The sequence below is a fragment of the Platalea leucorodia genome (assembly GCF_965183815.1).
Source record: "Platalea leucorodia genome assembly, chromosome: 13".
Lineage (NCBI taxonomy): Eukaryota > Metazoa > Chordata > Aves > Pelecaniformes > Threskiornithidae > Platalea > Platalea leucorodia.
This window is the reverse complement of record NC_138835.1, coordinates 16484288-16502198: the sequence shown is the minus strand read 5'-3', so window position 1 is coordinate 16502198 and position 17911 is coordinate 16484288. Positions and strand designations below refer to the sequence as shown.

The window sequence follows — 17911 nt, the reverse complement described above, 5'->3', positions numbered from 1 at the left end:
CTCCAGGACCCCCATCGCTTGCACGTTTTCCACACTGGAGCCGTTTTTCCAGCATTTCACGCTTTCCCTGTTTAGGGGGCAGGTTGTGCTAACCGCCCGCCGCGAATCCGCTGTGACTCCGGAGAGCCCCGCCAAAGCCCCGGCGGCCCTGCAGGACACGGCAGCCCGAGGCTCCCTTTCGCTCAGTTTGCAGCGTACGAGGAATAGAAGAGGCCGTGTTTGCGGGAAGAGGTAATACCTTTTATTAGACCCGACGATACCGCTGGGGAAATCTGGCGAGCTGTCAGGCATACGAACCCTTCCTCCGGTCTGAAGCAGAGGCCATGTAGGGCCGTCCCAGAAATCCAGTTGCGCCATCCTTCAGGGATCAGTGTCTGCTCCAGCTCAGCAGCCTCGTTATCTTGCTTGCCTTTACATTCTTCCGCAGCTCATCGTCATTGCTCAGGCTTTCCTCTGACCCGCCGTAAATATTTGCTGCTCCCACTGCTGGCTCCAGCGCTCGGGGCTGCAGCAGAAGCTTCCTTGGCTCCACGCTCGAGGTCCTGCCACCTCCCCATCAGCGGAGCACACGGAGCGGCTCCCCTGCGGCAGAAAGAAGGTTAAGGGAGACCGAGGGAAAATCCGCGAGGCCTTTGGCCAGACCCACGCCGATCTGCGTGGTTTGCAGGAAGAGGATGCGTACGAGATCCTCTTGCTCCAGTCACTGCCGTAATTTGTACGTCAGCGGGGCTGTTGCGCTTACCGGTGACAACCGGCCTCTCAGCCAGGCTGCTGCGTCCCCCTCCGTGATGCGAGGCTATCGGCAAAGTCAGCAAAACGCGGCTGAAGCCATCCCGTACGACTGGCGCAGCCATGTAGAGGTCGAGAGCAAGGAAGGAAGAGCTGAAACGCTGGCAAAAAGGAGCCCCGTCTCAGCTCGCCCTGCTGTCACAGGGTCATTCATCCTCCGGTACCAACGTGCTTCCTCAAAATAGCTCGTTCTCCAGCTCCTCAGTTATTAACTGCACAATACCTCTATTTCCATTCCCTCAAAGAACCGCTGTGTTTCAGCGGGGGTGACTTTCCCTCTCTTGTAATCCAAGCGGAGGAGAAGTCCGAGGCTGGTGCTCTTTGAAGCGCTGCGGTTCAGTACATCCACGCAAAACCGCTTGCTCGCTGCCGGCTGCTCTTCTGCAGTGATATCCCTTGAGCATCGCGCTTTTTAGGAGAATTCCCGCAGAAACATCATCCTCGGGTACAATAAATGTTCATCTTTGAACTTAGCTCTCTGAGGACTTTCTGCCCCTCTTCTCTCTCTCAGATTAAGCATAAAACGCCAGCAATTGCTTGATACGCTTTGGCAAGGATAATGAGACGGTGCCTCCTACCATGCCCCGTGGCTGGAGTCTGACATCTAATAAGTTTGAACTCCCTCTCTTCTCCACCCAAATGAAAACCTGAATAAAAGGCCACACGCTGAGAATACTTCTCCAGTGGTATCCAAATTCAGAGGAAACGGGAGCGAATGTTTGCCGTAACCCCCAAACAAGAAACAGTTTGTCCTCCCTGGACGCACCAGTTCCGTTTCCCATGTTTTCCTCTGCTGCAAACAGCGCGGCGGCGGCAGCGAGCAGCCCGGCGCACGGGGTCCCAGCACGCGATGAAGGCAGGAGGCCCGCAAACGCGGGAGAGGCAAAGCCTCCGTGTCGTTACAGCCACGAGAAGCCAAGCCAGCCCGAAGAGCTTTATGCGTTTCCCAGCCTGACCGGGAGGGCTTGCTCTCCTTCCTTCTGCCAGCGGCTCCGAGCCCGGCTCCCGTGACCGCCAGACCCGGCTTCTTTATTTTGCGAGTCCCTTTTGGGCTCGGGAAGCAGCAGCACAGGATCCCCGCAGTTGGCAGAACTGGTAACAGCAACGCAGGCACGTCAGCGGGCAGCAGCGGTGTCCGAGAGCATCGTTTGGAGTAGTTGCATCCCTAAGCCCTTCGTGCCCTCACACAGCCATTTGGAGTCATCTTTCTCGTTAAGGCAAGTCCAAGGAAAGGCCTAAAACGCAGTCTTACCAGGTAAGAAATCGTATCACGGTGCTAAGGTAAGAAATTATTCTTAGTAAACGTTAATCTAAATTTGATCACCTCTTTGCAACACTGGAAGTTTTGTCCTCCAGCACATCAGGGCACTGGCTCTATATTTAGCCCCGCGAGCTGCGCTAGACTGGCTAGGAGACGACACGGTTTTAGCCGAGATAACCGCGCTGGCAGGAGCCAGGGAGGCAGCCTACAGCGAGTCATTTGCCAGTTAAGTGGTTCCCCAAATAGAATGACTTCAGCTGTAAAACAGCAGCAGGTTTAATGCTCTAATATACACAGGGAACTACTTTAAAAAGCATGGGCAAGATTCATATTAGCATTCAACAAGGAAGGCCAGACCTGCAATATGCTGGCTCGCAGGAGCCTCACGTTACTTAATTCAAGTTTAATACAGACTAAAAGCCTAGGAAACAGACACCCGAAACCAATACCGAGGTGCACAAAGCCAAGGCAGCTCCTCCAGGTGCGCACATCCCTGCGCGTTCATCGAGTACCCTTTACCGAAAGCTCTTCTGCAGGAGAGGGATTCAGCCCACTAGCAAGAGACAGCGATCAGATTAGGGGTTTTTATTTAGTTCAAATACACAATATTTGTATACAATATCAAAACCTGGTTTAGTCTTTAGAGAACAAGATGTCTAGACGTGAAGCGAGGCCATGGAGACCATACGGCACTGCCTGGATGCCGTGCCTCAGCCACCTGCCTCAGGTGGAGTTAAAACTACTCAATATAACGATAATGGAACCAAGCGTAGGAGTTGAGACTGAGCAGTCACGTAAAAACAACTGTTCCCTCTCTGCCTATCAAGAGAGTGGGGAGGGATGGGATCTCCCTCCTGCTATCGCGTGGTTGCGTATCAGCACCGGAATCGATCCGAGAAGTTGGGAGACTTGGGCATAGTCAGCGGCTGATCACTGGGCTTCACTTCTACGCTGCGGTACTTGCGTATTGGGTTTGCCTTGTGAACCTGTGGGGTGGAAAAAAAACACCAAACAAGGACAAATTGAAGCAAATGGTTGCAGTTATGACGAAGCTGAAGCTTGCAGGCGAGCCATCGGTGGGATGAAGGCAGGCGTCTGTCTACAAGGCTACCACACTGCCTAGGGCACCGGAACGAGCCACCGGGAGCACGCAAGGCATGCTTTGGGGCTGTGGATTTTACAAAGATCATTCTGCTCCGATGACTACATGCGTACAGCTCTGAAAATCAGCCATCCCAGCAGAGGTGCCTTTTTTTGGTTTTTTAAGACCAGTTGTAAAGTTAATGAGGAGTCGGTTTGCAACAGGGAAACTTGAAAAGACAGTCTTAATGCAGCTCAACGTTGACATTGGCTCATTTATAGTATATTCACACATCCCTTTGGGTTACTTCACAACCCCTGTTCAGAACTAGCTCACTTACCAGTTCCTGCCTTAGCTTAGCAACTTCTTCCTTTTCACGCTCCTCTTGTTGCTGTCTGACCTGCTCTTGATACCTCTCCCTTATGGCTTCTGTATCTGCCAATCGTTTTTCAAATTCTTGCCGCTCTTTAGCTCTTTTTTCTGTTGCCAGCTCAAAGCTTTCAGGAACTACGGAAGCAGAAAGGCTCTCTAAGTTTAGAAACAGAGGAGATAACATTGGTGCAAAGACAGTCAGGTAAAGCAGAGCAGCACTAGCACCAAACGGAAGCCTCCCTCTGGAGCGCGTCACCTTGCAGGGGTAGTTAGTGGATACCTCCGGGTTCAGGAAAAGAGAAAACCTTACGCCCAAACGCGAGCAGCGTTAACGCAGACGTCACCCTGTCACGGGCGTTCTCATAGGAGGGAGCAAGCACACAACTGTTAGTACAAGTTTTGGGCTGGTTCTATACCCCACAAAGTTTAGTCTAGCCTAAGCCGTAGATGCCTTCATCTCATTAGAAGTGGGAGGAAGAGACTGACAGCCGCTGCAGAAATGCCAGCTGTCTCCACAGGAGCTCCTCGCACACCATTTACCCTTATCCCAAGCTGGCACGCATCAATCATCTGCCAATTGCAGCATAGCTGTTAAATACAGCTGCCGTGTTAGTGCAGGACAGGCAAGGAAACTCCCCGCTCCCTGGGGACACGAGCTGTTAGGGAATTAGTTGATTAAGTGCACGGCACTATTGGCTGTGCTGATAAAGAAGAGGCAACAGCCAGTCTAAACATCATTTAATTGCATCAGTTCTGAGTTATCAGCCAAGCCTGTGTAGCAAGTGCTTGTAACTCTACCTGATAACAGCTTATTTTCCTTTTTAGGCACAAAAGGCTCCTGGTACATCACTGTGTTGGGACGAGCTTTAAAACATGCCGCCTCTTTCTGCTTTTTCAGGTCTTCTTCACACTGCAAGAGAAGAGGAGCCCATCAAGCGCCAGGCATAACGAAAAGATCATCTCCCTGCCCCCCAGTCTTCAGCATTGCCAACACTGGTAAAGCCAGCTTGGCTTAGATCTAGGCATTTGCACAGAAAACTATATTAAAGCCAAAAAAGTCGTGTCGCTTCTTGCCTGCCAGTTACTTTTGCCAAAAATAGCCTGAAGAAAATTTCAGGTGTCCACAGCAGATTTCACATGAGAAAAGCAGTATATTATTTATATGTCAATAAATCCCCAAGCACAGAGATGGTCAGCAAAGGCATCCAGCTGCACATAGCTGCTCCTCAGAAAATACCCCACAGCCGTTCAGGCCGTTGTGGTAAATCCCATCACTTACCATAAAGGGAGAAAAAAAAAAAACCCCAACCCACCAATCCTTAACCCATAGCACAAGTCTCACGCCAAGGACAGAATAATTCATTGCTAATACGCAGACCCTGATTCCACTCAAGCAGGACACTTTCTGAAGTCGATCACAACTCCTCTAGCTGCTTGCTTTCAGTCTGGCCATACCTGTTATCCTTTCCGTCCTACCTGCTGCTTCCAGCTCTGTAGCTTGGCAGCTCCCCGTTCATCAATCTGCAGATTGAATGGTTCGGGCTGCGTTGGGTTTTTGACCTTCTTTTCTGGCAGCTTAACGTGGTCAAAGTAAGGCAGAGGTAGCGCTTTGAACTTTGGCACCTGAAAGAAACAACCTGCAATATTTCTTGCCCTTTCCTCAAAGGCAGGAAGCTTTGGAAGTTGAACAGCCAACAGCAAGAGGCAAGTCCTGCCACACAGTTTTTACTTAAGGAGTGGAACCCAAGGTAGCTTTTAGTTCTCACCTCTTCCTTCTGCAATTCTTCTATTTTTTTCTCTTTTTGTATTTGCCGCTCTCTGTCACGGGCATCAAAAGAGAAGGGGCAAACTTCCACATGCCTCTGCTCCGGCATTTTCGGTTTGAAGGGCACTCCGTAATGTGGCATAGGGTTAGCTTTGATCACAGGGACCGCTTCTTTTTCCTAAAGGGATACGAGCGTTAGGATCTGACACAGCACCGGATTTTTGATTTTCATAGAAAGACTACAACTCCTGCCAAACAAAGCCACGAGTACTCAAGTTCCTTTAATAAGGGTCACAACAGCGTCAAGCAAACCCTCTGGACACTGCAAAAATTAGTCATCCCCAAAGTACCAGTTTACAGGCATCCTGAACCGCAGGTAAGTTCTGCCTCTTTCCAAACCACTATCATTCTAGTACTCGTGCAAATTAGACTGTAATTCTTTACATCCTCTTCACAAGAGGGAAAGGAGGAAGGACACGATGCATTCTGAATCCTGCTCCCCACCTCCCGGGATCTAGAGTGACTGCAGGGAGAAGAAAGGCCACATGCAATATCTGCCCTTCTCAACGAGAGAATAGGGAAGGGCAACGTCCTTCAGAAATCTAAAGCAGTTTGCTTTCCTCCTTCACAGCAGCAACACCTCAGAAGCCCTAGTCAGTGCTTAAATTGAGTTATCTCATTTTGTGCGAGAATTCAGTTTCTGCAAAATGAGTAGCAGCAACTAGATCGTTAGAAGGGAACGGCACAGAGAAAGATGACCGCTGGAGGAGCTGCCTAACAGGAGGGAAGGGTCTAACCGAGCCAGACCATCACACCCAACCGGCAGATGCACGGCAGGCCGGCCAAGGCAGACACCGTGGTGGGACCAGCAGGCTCGACTACAGCCCATTCCCAACAGTTACCTTTTCTTCGTCTCTGCCAGACATTCGGGTTCTGCTTTTCAAGGTGAAGACTGGAGACTTGGGGACGGTAACGGGAAGCACTTTCTTCTCTGGAACACCCTGTTCAGAAGAGCCAGCAGGGAGTTACCCAAGCCAAAGTGCCAAGAAAAAGAGCTACGGAGAAACAACCTGACATAGCACAGTACATACCCACTGCAGTTCTTGCCTAATGACAGACAGCGTTTACTGAAGATTATTAAATGCATATTGCAACATAGCCACGGACATTCTGAAGCTAATTGCCACCTCATTCCTAATTTCCAGGGTATTACTAAACTTCTTACCACAACGTCCTCCAGGATTTTCGTGGGACATGGCCTGGAATGGAATTCAAAGTGCTCTTCCTCCTGCTGCTTCTTACTCTCACGCTCCTGAATCCTTTTTTCGATTTCCAACTCAAAGCCAATGGGTTGCGTGAGCTCCTTCACAGAGGGTTTCTTGGGCAGGAGTGGTCCGCCCTCAAAGATTCTGTGATCGAGTTCTCGTGCTTTGAATTTATACCTACAGAGGAAAGACAGAGATAGTCACCGATGTGTCGTACGTGGCAAGATGCAGCTTCTAGCAAACGGCTTCTCTCACAGCACAAAAGAGCAATAGTCAGGTACAGAAGCAGTTGTGCCACACACACACGTTGCATAGTGCGCGGCTCCAGTTAGCAACGTCTCCTTTGCTTTTGAAACAGCAAGACTTTAAGGAAAACCTTACGGATTGCTTTCTTGGAAATCCCAAACTCTGACTGCAGCAGAGTTTCGAAGTGTATGCAGGCTGTGTACTGGGTTTGCTTTACTGATCATAAGCTGTACTCAACCCAAGATCACCTCTCCTCAGAGCACCTTCTTCAACATGAATTGGCTACTTTTCACATCCCTACAATCAGAGCCATAGGATTACGCACAAGCTAAAAGAATCTCCATGTTTTTATACTACTCATTCTTTTACGCAAAAAGGGTATTCCTGAGAAGTGATATTTCGGCATCTGAAAGGTATTTCCAGTGTTGGTACAATTCTCTCGGAGGACTAGAGTAAACCTTTACTTACTGTTGAATTTTCTCTATTTCCTCTGCTTCTAACTCTGCTGTAGTTTTGCAGGTGACAGGTCTGAAGCGCTGCTTTGTTAGAAGCATTGGCGTTTTAGGGGCTGTAAGCCGAGCCTTCACCGACTTTCCTGGAACTGGGCCTGTAAATTCGGGTCAGAGACCAGCCATTAATGGCAAGGCCTGCAATAGGCACAGCCTGTTTGCTCAGCAGCAGCAGTCAAAGCATCGTTCTGGCTCTGCCGCCGTCTCTGTGGACGGGCTCCTGGCTGGGCGCAGCCAGGACTGCTCACCTTCATCAGATTTCCTGCTCCTCAAATGGTAGCGAGAGGGCGTGCGTTTTTGGAATGCTTCTACCTGCTCAGCAAGGGAGACGTATTCTGATGTGGCTTCTTCGAGTTTTCTTTTGTTTCCCTGGGACAGATTGAAAGGTTTGGGGACAGTGGGTCCCTTCGGCATTCGCCCCTGGAGACAAAAAACACACAGTCATTATGGCCATTTAACACAGGATGCTTCGATGACATTTCCTTTCCCCACCGATTCACAGTATCTGTCCCTTCCCCTTATTGAAAAGAAAATAAGACTTATGCCTAATGTTAAGTGTCTGAACATGCACAAGCTAGTTATATTGGGAAACAGTATCAAGTGGGAGATTAAAGCATGAAGTCTAACGACCAGAAGATGTGACATTAACGGGCCCTTTTCAAAAGGGTCCTTCAGAGTCTTGTGGCAATGCAGATACGCAGTGAGCTAACAGTTACGTTTGCACAACGCTTGCCTCTCCTGTGGTAACCCCCTTTGCGGATTACCAGCAGCACGTGTGTTGCAAAAGCAGAAAGAAGGTGATGAATTAGTCAGCTGACTGCTGGCAAGATTCTGGTTCTCACCGGGGAAGGATGATGCTTTCTCAGTACCGCTGCAAAATCCAGTTCCTTGTACTCGTTCCCAGGCTGGCTTTCCACGTGTTGTTTAATTCTGTTCTCCGTGCAGAAGTGGAAGTCAATTGGCTTTGTTACTTGACCAACAGTTCTCTTCATGGGTTGTCCTAAAGAAAAGGAGCACATAAGGTCTGGAAGCCTTTGGGGGGCATTTACTTTCTAATAACTTGAACAGGTTTTGGAGAACTCTTCTGTAATATTTCAAAACACAAAACCCAAACAAACCTGTTTCCAGGCAGTTTAGGGGCTGATCTACATTAAAAGCCACCTAATCCTAATACTCATTACAAGATCTGGAATGTTTGTTTTTACAGGTACTTGTTCAGCTCCATGCAGCACTCCCCAGCTGAGCCCAGTACAGCTTCGATTTGCAGTTCAGCTAGAGCCCACCTGCTCCAGCAATAGCTGCTTTCAGAGACTCCTCGTTCTTCTTCCGCAGCTCCATAACCTCCCGCTGCAACTGCTGCATCTTTTCCAGCTCCTGCTCCTCCGTGCTCTTCAGCTTGCCAGAAAGATTGGTCCTCCTGCAGAAGCACGTTAAAGGCTGAGATATGCCTTCCTGCTTCGCTGGTTATTAGCACGACATTAGTGTAAAGTAACAAGCTTATCTCCGACTTTGTTGCAGAAGCATCACTCATGACAAAAGTATACTCTTTAAAAAAAGATCTATTTGGGTTTTGTTTGCTCAAGAAAGCTTACAGCTAACTGCTATCCTGCATACACATTTGCTGTATGCACGCTTCATCCATCAGCAAGAACAATTTTTCCCTCAAATTAAAAGCAAAAGCTTTCCTTTGCACGGGTTCAGGCGGTGAAGTACATTTCAACCTAATATTGTTGCCTTGACCCGGTGTTTACTAAATGTGATACCATCACATGCTAAGTTGAAGCTGAAAACACTCTAGCCAGGGCTGTCACCTAAATCAACAGTGATTAGCAAAGACAAGTCACAAGAAAGCTACGTACTTTAACACTGTTGGCGTGGAGGGCATGGTCAGCTTGCTTTTCCCTCTCCCTTGGGAGAGGTCGGGATTCTGCAGGGGCTCGCTCTCTGTGGATACTTCTGTCAGATTCTCTTTGCCGCTAGAACTAAGGTAACAAGTCGTTACAGCAAACCACTCCAATTAACTGTGCTCTAAGTGACCGATCACCTGCAGCTCTCACCACCATGCATAACAGCCCAACACCTGGTGAGTTCTAGGGCATGCCAGACCGGCCTTACCGCACCACGAGCCCAGGTACAGATCGTCTAGTTTTCCCTGGTACCCTAAGGCTGTAAGAGGGAAGATGAATTACTGAGTTTTTGGAACTTAGGCTTTTCTTGAGGAGGTAGGCATACTGTCGTTTATCTAGGTACAGCAGCATTGCACTTCAATTTCCTGACCTCAAGCTTATCACCCTATGGTATCTTAGTGGTTAAGCTAATTTGAGAAATATTTTAGCTGTGACTCTTTCATAGCTTATGACTGCCTGATGACTTCCTGACGGATAAGTTAAGCCAAATTTAAAGCTAGCTGACAGGCGCCGAGTATGGAGTAAGGAGCTTAAGAAACCCAAGCTTATTTCATTCACTTCTCTGCCTCCAAATAGAGCGTTTCCTTCGGGTCTTACAGCTATTTCTTCTTGTTATGAAACCAATATCAGGAATCAGGTTTCGGTCACCTCCCCCTAACCTTCCTGTGAAACCCTCTCAGTCATGTGGAAATCCTTTCCAAAGACACAGTTGTAGCCCCCTTCCCAGCCCCAAACAGAAGAGCTTTGATGACGTACATTCTCATTTTTTTCAGGGGTGGAACCTCTTCCTTATTAACCAAGGCATTAGCATTTCTCTCGGCTTTGATTCTAGCTGGCTGTTTGCGTTGCTGGGTTTTTCTCTGCTTTGTAGCCTGTCTTCTACCCGCTCTAGAGTGGAACAGAAAACGGAGGTTAGTTTTCCCACGGGTCTGAGAAGACACACGATCTGCATAACGCTTTTTACGTCAGCGCATCACCTAACTCCAACGTGCCCCCTATGCAAGTGGTGTGTTTAACACAACAATCCAAATACAGCATGAATTATTTAAGTTTAACAATCCATAAACTTAATATTCTTTGGTATATATGAGCATGCAGGCCCCCTTGCATTCATATCAACAACGAGTTCTGCCCAGCTCAGGCAGATATAAACAAAGAAACTTTATAAGCCACTTCAGTTTCAGATATCCTCACATTCCAGAAGCTCCCAGTGCTACCGAGTCTCGCTTGACAAGCATGCGAGACGCTGCATTACATTTCCACCCCTAGAGATTGTCCCTCCAGCTTAGCAAGCAGATCAGCTGTCCCAATACACGATCTCCCTGCTGGAGAACCTCAGACCCAGAGGATGGCCCAAGAACAGCTAGAACTGCAGATCCTGAGAGCAAGGACCCGCGTAGTTACACCGTCACCAAGCTTCACACAAGCTGAATACAAGTATTTCACCTTTGAGAGGCCTCTGCAGGAGCAGCAGCTCTCCAGCTTGACAGGGATCCAACGATATTCTGAGGAACCGCGCTGGCCTGCGCACATTCTGCTTCACCGTGGCTTTCACCTGAGAACAGTGACAAATGTCAGCTCATACACATATACATATATACATATACATACGTATACGCACGCACAGAGGAATGCTAAAGTGAAACCACGCGAGACCTTGCTAGACAGCAATATATGAAGATGGTCCCACAAAAGCCAGACTGAGGCCTTTTCATTTTGCCAGTGAAAAGCGGGTAAAATTTATTCTCTCCCCCCCCACCATGCCAGCTTACTCATTGTTATTCCTGGCGATGCGACAGAAGACGGAATAACATCAGGCTTTGAAAAAGCAGGGCTGTTCTGCGAGGCCTTTGCCAGATTTTCTTCAGGAGAGACATTCTCCAGATTGGCTTTCTGGTCTGTGAGGAAAGAGAGACTTTCACTATACATACTACGTTAGGAATTTTTAACAATACCTCAGAATACCATTATGATGTTAACAAAGTCACCTGACAAGTTACAGATGACAATCAAAGTTTAAATACAAAACCAAAACAAAACACCCATGCACGATGAGTGATGCAGTTAACAACGTGAGTAACCCACTGGCACAGAAGCCAGGCCCAAAACGAGCATCACGTCAAGCCCTCATCCAAAGGGAAAAGGAGCTGGAAGCAACTTACCGAACCAGGAGTCTGCGTCAAGCACGTCATCATCGCTCAGAGCCGCAAAGTTGATGCAAGGGTTTGGGACATCAAAGGAATAGCGAGATTCTGGGTGAGACATCTTCACCTTCACGCTGTCCCCGCGAGTCCTCCGCTTGCACCCCTGCAGTCCTTTAGACAACAAGCATCGGCCGCCTGTTACACCAACCCCAACACGGGCGTCAGCTAAATCATTCTCTGCCTCTCTTCCTCGGCGCAGTTTCTAGAGGTAGACGCCGGGACAGACTTTGGTACGTGTTCCTGCCTTGTGATCACAGCCTTCCGACAGAACGCCTCATAAGCAACGCAGTTTTTTTATTCTACTGCTGACTGGGAAAGCTAAGGAAGTTTTACCAGTGTTGACTTACGCAGCTATTAAAAAGATCAAATTTTGAAGGTTTTCTTTGTACCCATAGGCACTAGAATTGTATTTTTTTAAAAGGAAGTAAAGTACAAAGCTTTTCCAAAGAGTGACGGATTTGCCCTCCCCTCCCTCCCTCGGCAGAGTTCTTACCCTTGCCAAGGCACAGATTTACGAAGCGGGAGCCTGACGACGAGGCTGGCTCCAGAGCACCGCAAAGCGCAGCCTTCCTCCCTCTGAAGGGCTACAAACAAGAACTACCGACACAAATACGCTCTTCTACGGAGTAAATTGATTTCCAAAGCAGCAAGAGCGTTCTGTAGAGTATTGTTACCGGGCAAAAAGCAGGAAGAAAGGCAGCGTAGGGTCCTTGCCATGGTCCGGGGCACTACCCCGATGCTGGCCAGGCTGTAAACAAACCGAGCACCATGACCGCGTGAGGAGCGGTCCCTGCAGTTAATTAGTGGAGCACTGACAGCAGGAGGAGTCCCTGTGTCAACAGGTGATATTAAACTCAACGGAACAGGAATAAAGCCAGTGACAAAGCTATAAACCCTTAAATTGTAACAAAACTTCTTGCAAAGGTGTTTTCATGCTTTCGTGATGCCTCGCGCAGCTGCAAGGCAAAGCCCACGAGGATGTGTTATAAAACACTCCCTAAGGAAACCACCTGAACTTTGCTTTTATGAGTCCAACCAACTGTAAAGCAGCGTATTCTTAATCCACGAAGTCTCAGACCTAAACCATCTGTCTAGGCAGACCACACATAGCTCAATCCAGATGGTAGGCTCCAGAAATAAGGAGATGTTCAAGAGTAAATCATCGGCCCTCCTTCCCGAAGATGGCTGCACCCAGAAGCCTTCAGTTCCCCGGCACAGAATCGCGATAGTTAAGGGGAGGAATGTCAGTAGAGAAGCATCAGCTACATGACTGTGAAGATGTCAGGGTAGGACCCAAAGAAGGCAAACAGAAGAATCAGAGCCAAAACCAACTGTAACCGAGCTCAAGACACGGCTGGAATTGAATGCTTTCCTACCGCTCTTAATCAAGATAGAGTTTCTGTCAACGCTATCTACTTTTTTTAAAAATCAAGTGCGTCATCTGCATTCCTCCCTCGCCCTCCCCACTCGGTCCACCGAGTCGGAGCTCCGGGCATCGTGTTTCACAGCTACTTGCGTCCGCTGCTACGCTGCTGCAGTTTCCAGCTTTTTACTGTGCAAAGTCCATATTCTGTCATAGCGTCAGCACCCTCACCGCCGACCCCCTTCTCTCTCTCTCCCTCCCAGATGGAAGCCAATAGCCATGAAAAGAAACGGAGCGCATCAACGCCAACGTTTCGTACGCCAAGTTTCTTGAAAGAGCCGGTGGGGAGGTAAAAGTTATCGTGACTGAACGCTAGAGGGTTCGTTTCAGTCAGAGGAACTCACGGCATTCGCTTTCCAAACTCCTACGTATCCTCCGAGCCCTGCGCAGAATAGGATTTACTGCGAAGCAGCAGTTCACCGAAAGGCATCTCGCTCCTCCACCCATTGACTCGGCTTGGGACTGAGCTCCTGTCAGCTGGGAACGTTACAGTGATTTATCACTCCGATATGCCCACTGCGATGCTCCTGCAATCGAAACGGGCTCGGCCAAGCACAGCCTGAAGCCCGCTGCCCACTCCCTTGAGGCATTTTAAGATGATTTTGATGGCAGAACCACCATTATCTCAATCTTTTCTTTAAAGACCGGAGGTAAAATTCTTTCTCTCCACCGTGGCACTCTTCCACCAGAAGTGAGGTGCAGAAATTTCTTCTCATTAATAGGGACGTTACCTCATTAGCAGGCACTGCGTGCATTTACCAGACCGCGGTTGCAGGCACACTGTAATCCTACATAACTACAGTGTGGATTTAAAGCGTAACCCTGCTCTCCCCCACATCCATCACCTTCTGTGTCGACACTAGCGCTCGCAGAGCTTCGCAGTGAGCCAGCCGGGGAACCCTCACCCCCGTTCTGCAGGATCAGCTTTCACCTGGGTCGCAGAGAGCTGCTCACACCGGTGCAAGAAAGGAGGAGGATCTGGTCCTCTCGCTTTCAAAAACAGCCCAAATTCCTTTGATAAAAGCAATTGCTTAACTAAAACCTTAATTCTCAGTCTAGGTCTGCTCCCCTCACTGACCGAAACGTGCCACACAGCCATGGCCCCGTACAGTTTCTGTACAGAGCAGCACACCCGTATCCACAAAGACGAACAGACAACGAGTTTCTCTGCACATCAGGTTTCTTTTGAGTAACTACACTTTGGCACGTTCCAGGAGAGTGCCTTGGCCTGGTTTAGATTAGTTAGCTTTGAAAAAGGATTAAGCTAAATTGGAACAAGCATTCCTATCCCAGAATAAGACTGATCCAACAGCAAGCGCAATAGGTATTTCGGAATAACTTCACACCTCGCTCTAATCCAAATTAGCTTTAAAATGCTGACACGATTCCGCCACAGATGTGCTCAGCGTCTTTTTCTCAACGTAGCTGTTCATTTCTTGCCAAAAACATTCAGGCCAGACAAGGTTGAAGAGGAGTAACTCCAAGAAGACCTACGCAGTACTGGCCTAGCTGCAGCATGTGAAACTCGGCACCGAGCGCGTCGTAAGGGACCGCTTCACAGTTACGACCTAACCAAAAGAGCCTCTCGTTTTCAGAGCAGCAGCCCAGCACAGACTGATGGTCATCAGGCGATACAACAGCAGCACCCACTGCCTGGGACAAAGGACCCTCCCAGCCGTATGAGCCTCTGCGTCGGACGAAGATGAGAAATTAGAGATCAGAAGGAGAGAGAATGGGGAGTTTGGGTTTGGGGAAGCAGCAAGGGACGGATGGAAGGAGGGTGCAGAGAAGATCTGCTCTTTCTTGCCGCCTTGCAATGTAATTAGATAAGCCCTTCGTCAACTTGAGACAACACCTTATCACAAGACACCACTGGAGCTTCATAAGCTACAGGCGTTACTTACTCTAAACCCTAACGGGATTGGAAAGGGGAAAAAAATAGTACGAGATACACAAAAAGGATATTCTGAGTTACATTAGCAGATAAACCTGAAGCCAGCTGATCCACGTGCCTCAAAACCCAAGACGGGCAATCGGGAATAAGCACGAGAAGCTTCCTCAAGACGAAGGACGTTGCACGGCAATTTGTCGCAGTCATTCCAGTGCCTTCTGCTGGGCATTCAACACCGACTGCTGTTTAATCACAGGACGCTGCACTAACCAGGCAACTTGCTTAATTCAGCCTGGCAGCTTCTTTATTGCCCTGCAACCCAAAGCTTTCCGTCCCTTTTATAGGGACGATAATTCAGACAAAGTTCCCAGATGCTTTTCATGGGCTAATATGTAAATTGGACCATTACAAGGGGCTGGAAACTGCTCTCGAGATACAGCCCTGCCACCGGAGCCGCATAGGGAGCTATCCCACCACAAAGCCGCCCCAGGAACTCCTTCAGCGCGATGCCAGCAGCCACTAACAGAAGTCATCCTTGCTTTTCCCTGAGCGGGGTTAAGTGAACGCTTTTAACAAATTCTGGATCGACAGCTTCTCCTTCCTCGCTGGTGCTCCTCCCTCAAAGCTCAAGTGCCAAAGCTCAGCACAGAATCAACCCTGAATTCATCATCCCGGGTACAGAACAGAGGCAACGCTGCTGTTCCATCATGTAATACTCAAATTGGGAGACAAAGCTTTTAACTCTGCGCAGGCAGGAGATGAGCACGCAGAGAGCTCTGCAGACCACCCCGGCCTGCCATCGTTAGCCTACAGCAAAAGGAGGAGCAGCAGCTTTTCTCCCGAGCAGCCTTTGCTCTGCTCAAAGCGGCCCAGAGCCGCCTCCCTTCCAACAGCCCAAAATAAACAGCCCTGACATCGCATGCTCCATAAATGAGATCCCGCAAGTTCTAGAAGACATGAAGATGGGACATTCTAAGAATAGCGGTTCAAGGAAAAGGAAATTATTTTTAGCCAGTACAACCTCAACTTATTGTTAGATAAATTGAATCTCCTCTAGTTTAAGAAAAGCGCTGTACAAAAATAGCTAACTTAATACCTTTTCTGTTACTTAAGCCAAGTTTCATCTTGTTTTATTCCCTCCTTTTCCTAGGAAGCAGGATTTGGTTTGAGAAGAAGTAACATAGTTTTTCTTAGTTCCAAAATTAAGATGCACGCTTCGGGTTTTGAGCAGTTGGTGTGAATGAACAGTGAATGCCACAGCACAGCGGGCGGCCTGGCCCGTGCTGGCATTGGCACGGCTCGGCGCTCTGGGTTATAATTCATCGCGAAAGGGGCAGACCTCCCGTCAGATTTTGTGATTGTTTGGACTCTCTGTCGTGGTTTAACCCCAGCTGGCAACTAAGCACCACCCAGCCGCTTGCTCATCCTGGTTGGATGGGGAGAGAATCGGAAGAGTAAAAGTGAGAAAACTCATGGGTTGAGATAAGAATAGTTTAATAATTGAAATATTGTAAAAATAATAAATTATAATGAAAAGGAAAATAAAAGAGAGAAACAAAACCCAGGAAAAACAAGTGATGCAGCCGCTCACCGATGCCCAGCCTGTCCCTGAGCAGCGATCGCTGCCCCCCAGCCAACTCCCCCAGTTTCTATACTGGACACGACGTCACACGGTATGGAATAGCCCTTGGGCCAGTCGGGGTCAGCTGTGCTGGCCGTGCCCCCCCCAGCTCCTTGTGCGCGGGCAGCATGGGCAGCTGGGAAGCCCTTGACCAGCGTAAGCCCTACTGAGCAGCACCCAAACCATCGGTGTGTTAGCAGCGTTGTCCTCACGCTAAACCCAAACCACAGCCCTGTGCCGGCTACTAGGAAGAAACCTAACCCTACCCCAGCCGGAACCAGGACACACTCGCATCTCAACACGCGCCTTCACTGCGCTCAGGAGGCAGCGTCCCCATCTCACCGGCACCGCCGGCCCCTCTGGAGGGAGGGAGCCCCCGCCACGGCGGCTTCGCCCGCCGCCGGCCTCCCGCCGCCCGACCGGGGTCAGGCCCCACGGGTCTGCAATTAGCCCTCGGGGGTTTAGGCCGGCGCCGCGGGGCTCGGGGCGCGATCCTGCCCTCCCGCCACCGTGCCAGCCCACAGTAAAAGCGGCCCCGGACCCGGGATAAGGCGCCTGGAGCCGCTTTCCGCCTCCGTTTCCCAGTCGCGGCCTCACGGTGCTGCGAGGGACCGGGTTACCGATACCCGGGCCCGGAGCGGGCCCACGGTGCAGCCACAGCCCCCACAGCCGGAGAGACCGGACCGGATCACGGGGGAGGGCTACGGCCTAGGCTGCCGTTACCGGACGGCGTCTGCCACGGAAGGGGGAAAGGTGAGGCGGCCCGGTAGCCGCCGCCCCGTACCACTCACCTCGGCGCCGCAGCCGCCCTGCTCAGCGCCTCCGCCCGCCGCCGTTAACGGATTTCAAACAGAGCTCGTCGATCCGAACCAACCAATCAACGCCTAGGGCACGCCCTCGGTGCGTGCCGATTGGGCGGGCCGCCACGAGACCCGGATGAGCAAACCCCGCCCCGCGCAGTCGACGGCGTCCATCAAAGGCTGACGGGAAACGTAGTGCCCGCGCGCACAGCACCACAGCACCGGGCCAGCAGCAAACCACAACTCCCACGAGGCACCGCGCGCGGCTCGCCCGGCCAATCAGAGGAAGCGGCGCTTTGAGTGCTGTTCGGAGGCGGCCTATCAGCTGCCGGTAGGCGGGACCCGCGGGCAGGGCCGGTGCCCGCACCCCGCCGCGCCCGGGAGCGGCGGCAGCCGGGGAGGCGGCCCCGCCCGGGCAGGCGCCCACCGGAGCCGGGCCCTGGTATCACGGCTGTCCCTTACGTGGTCGCTGATAGCAGCTACCTTGCGGCTTTGAGTAAGCACGTAGCAGCCGTGCCTCCCTCCCGCAGGCGTCCTCCATCCCGCGCCCTGCCTGCCTTATCCTGCTGCCGGCTCCCCATCACCAGATCGGCTCCTCTGCCCGCCTGACCCACGGAAGGCGGCTTCGGGAACAGCAGCCTCTGCTGTCCCGCCAGGGCGGGGGCCGGAGCTCCCGGGGCACCGGAGCCGCCCGCGGACCTGGCGGAGCCTCCGAAGCCCCGCCGCCGCCGACAGGGGGCGCCAGAGCCCCGCCCGGCGCCCCCGCGCCTGCGCACG

General features: G+C 50.6%; 1 protein-coding gene across 1 annotated transcript; it reads right to left on the bottom strand.

The window, feature by feature from the left end:
* Positions 1-2684: 2684 nt before the first annotated feature.
* Positions 2685-17900, bottom strand: TPX2 (TPX2 microtubule nucleation factor). The gene is made up of 17 exons (XM_082325961.1): positions 17618-17900; positions 11358-11510; positions 10968-11093; positions 10642-10750; positions 9952-10083; positions 9148-9270; positions 8572-8705; positions 8131-8288; positions 7537-7708; positions 7248-7386; positions 6494-6710; positions 6171-6269; positions 5270-5446; positions 4980-5126; positions 4302-4413; positions 3472-3638; positions 2685-3036 (listed from the first exon to the last, which is right to left on the bottom strand). The coding sequence occupies exons 1-17, from the start codon at positions 17673-17675 to the stop codon at positions 2926-2928; spliced, it is 2334 nt and encodes a 777-aa protein (XP_082182087.1). The 5' UTR covers positions 17676-17900; the 3' UTR covers positions 2685-2925.
* Between the last annotated feature and the right edge of the window lie 11 nt (positions 17901-17911).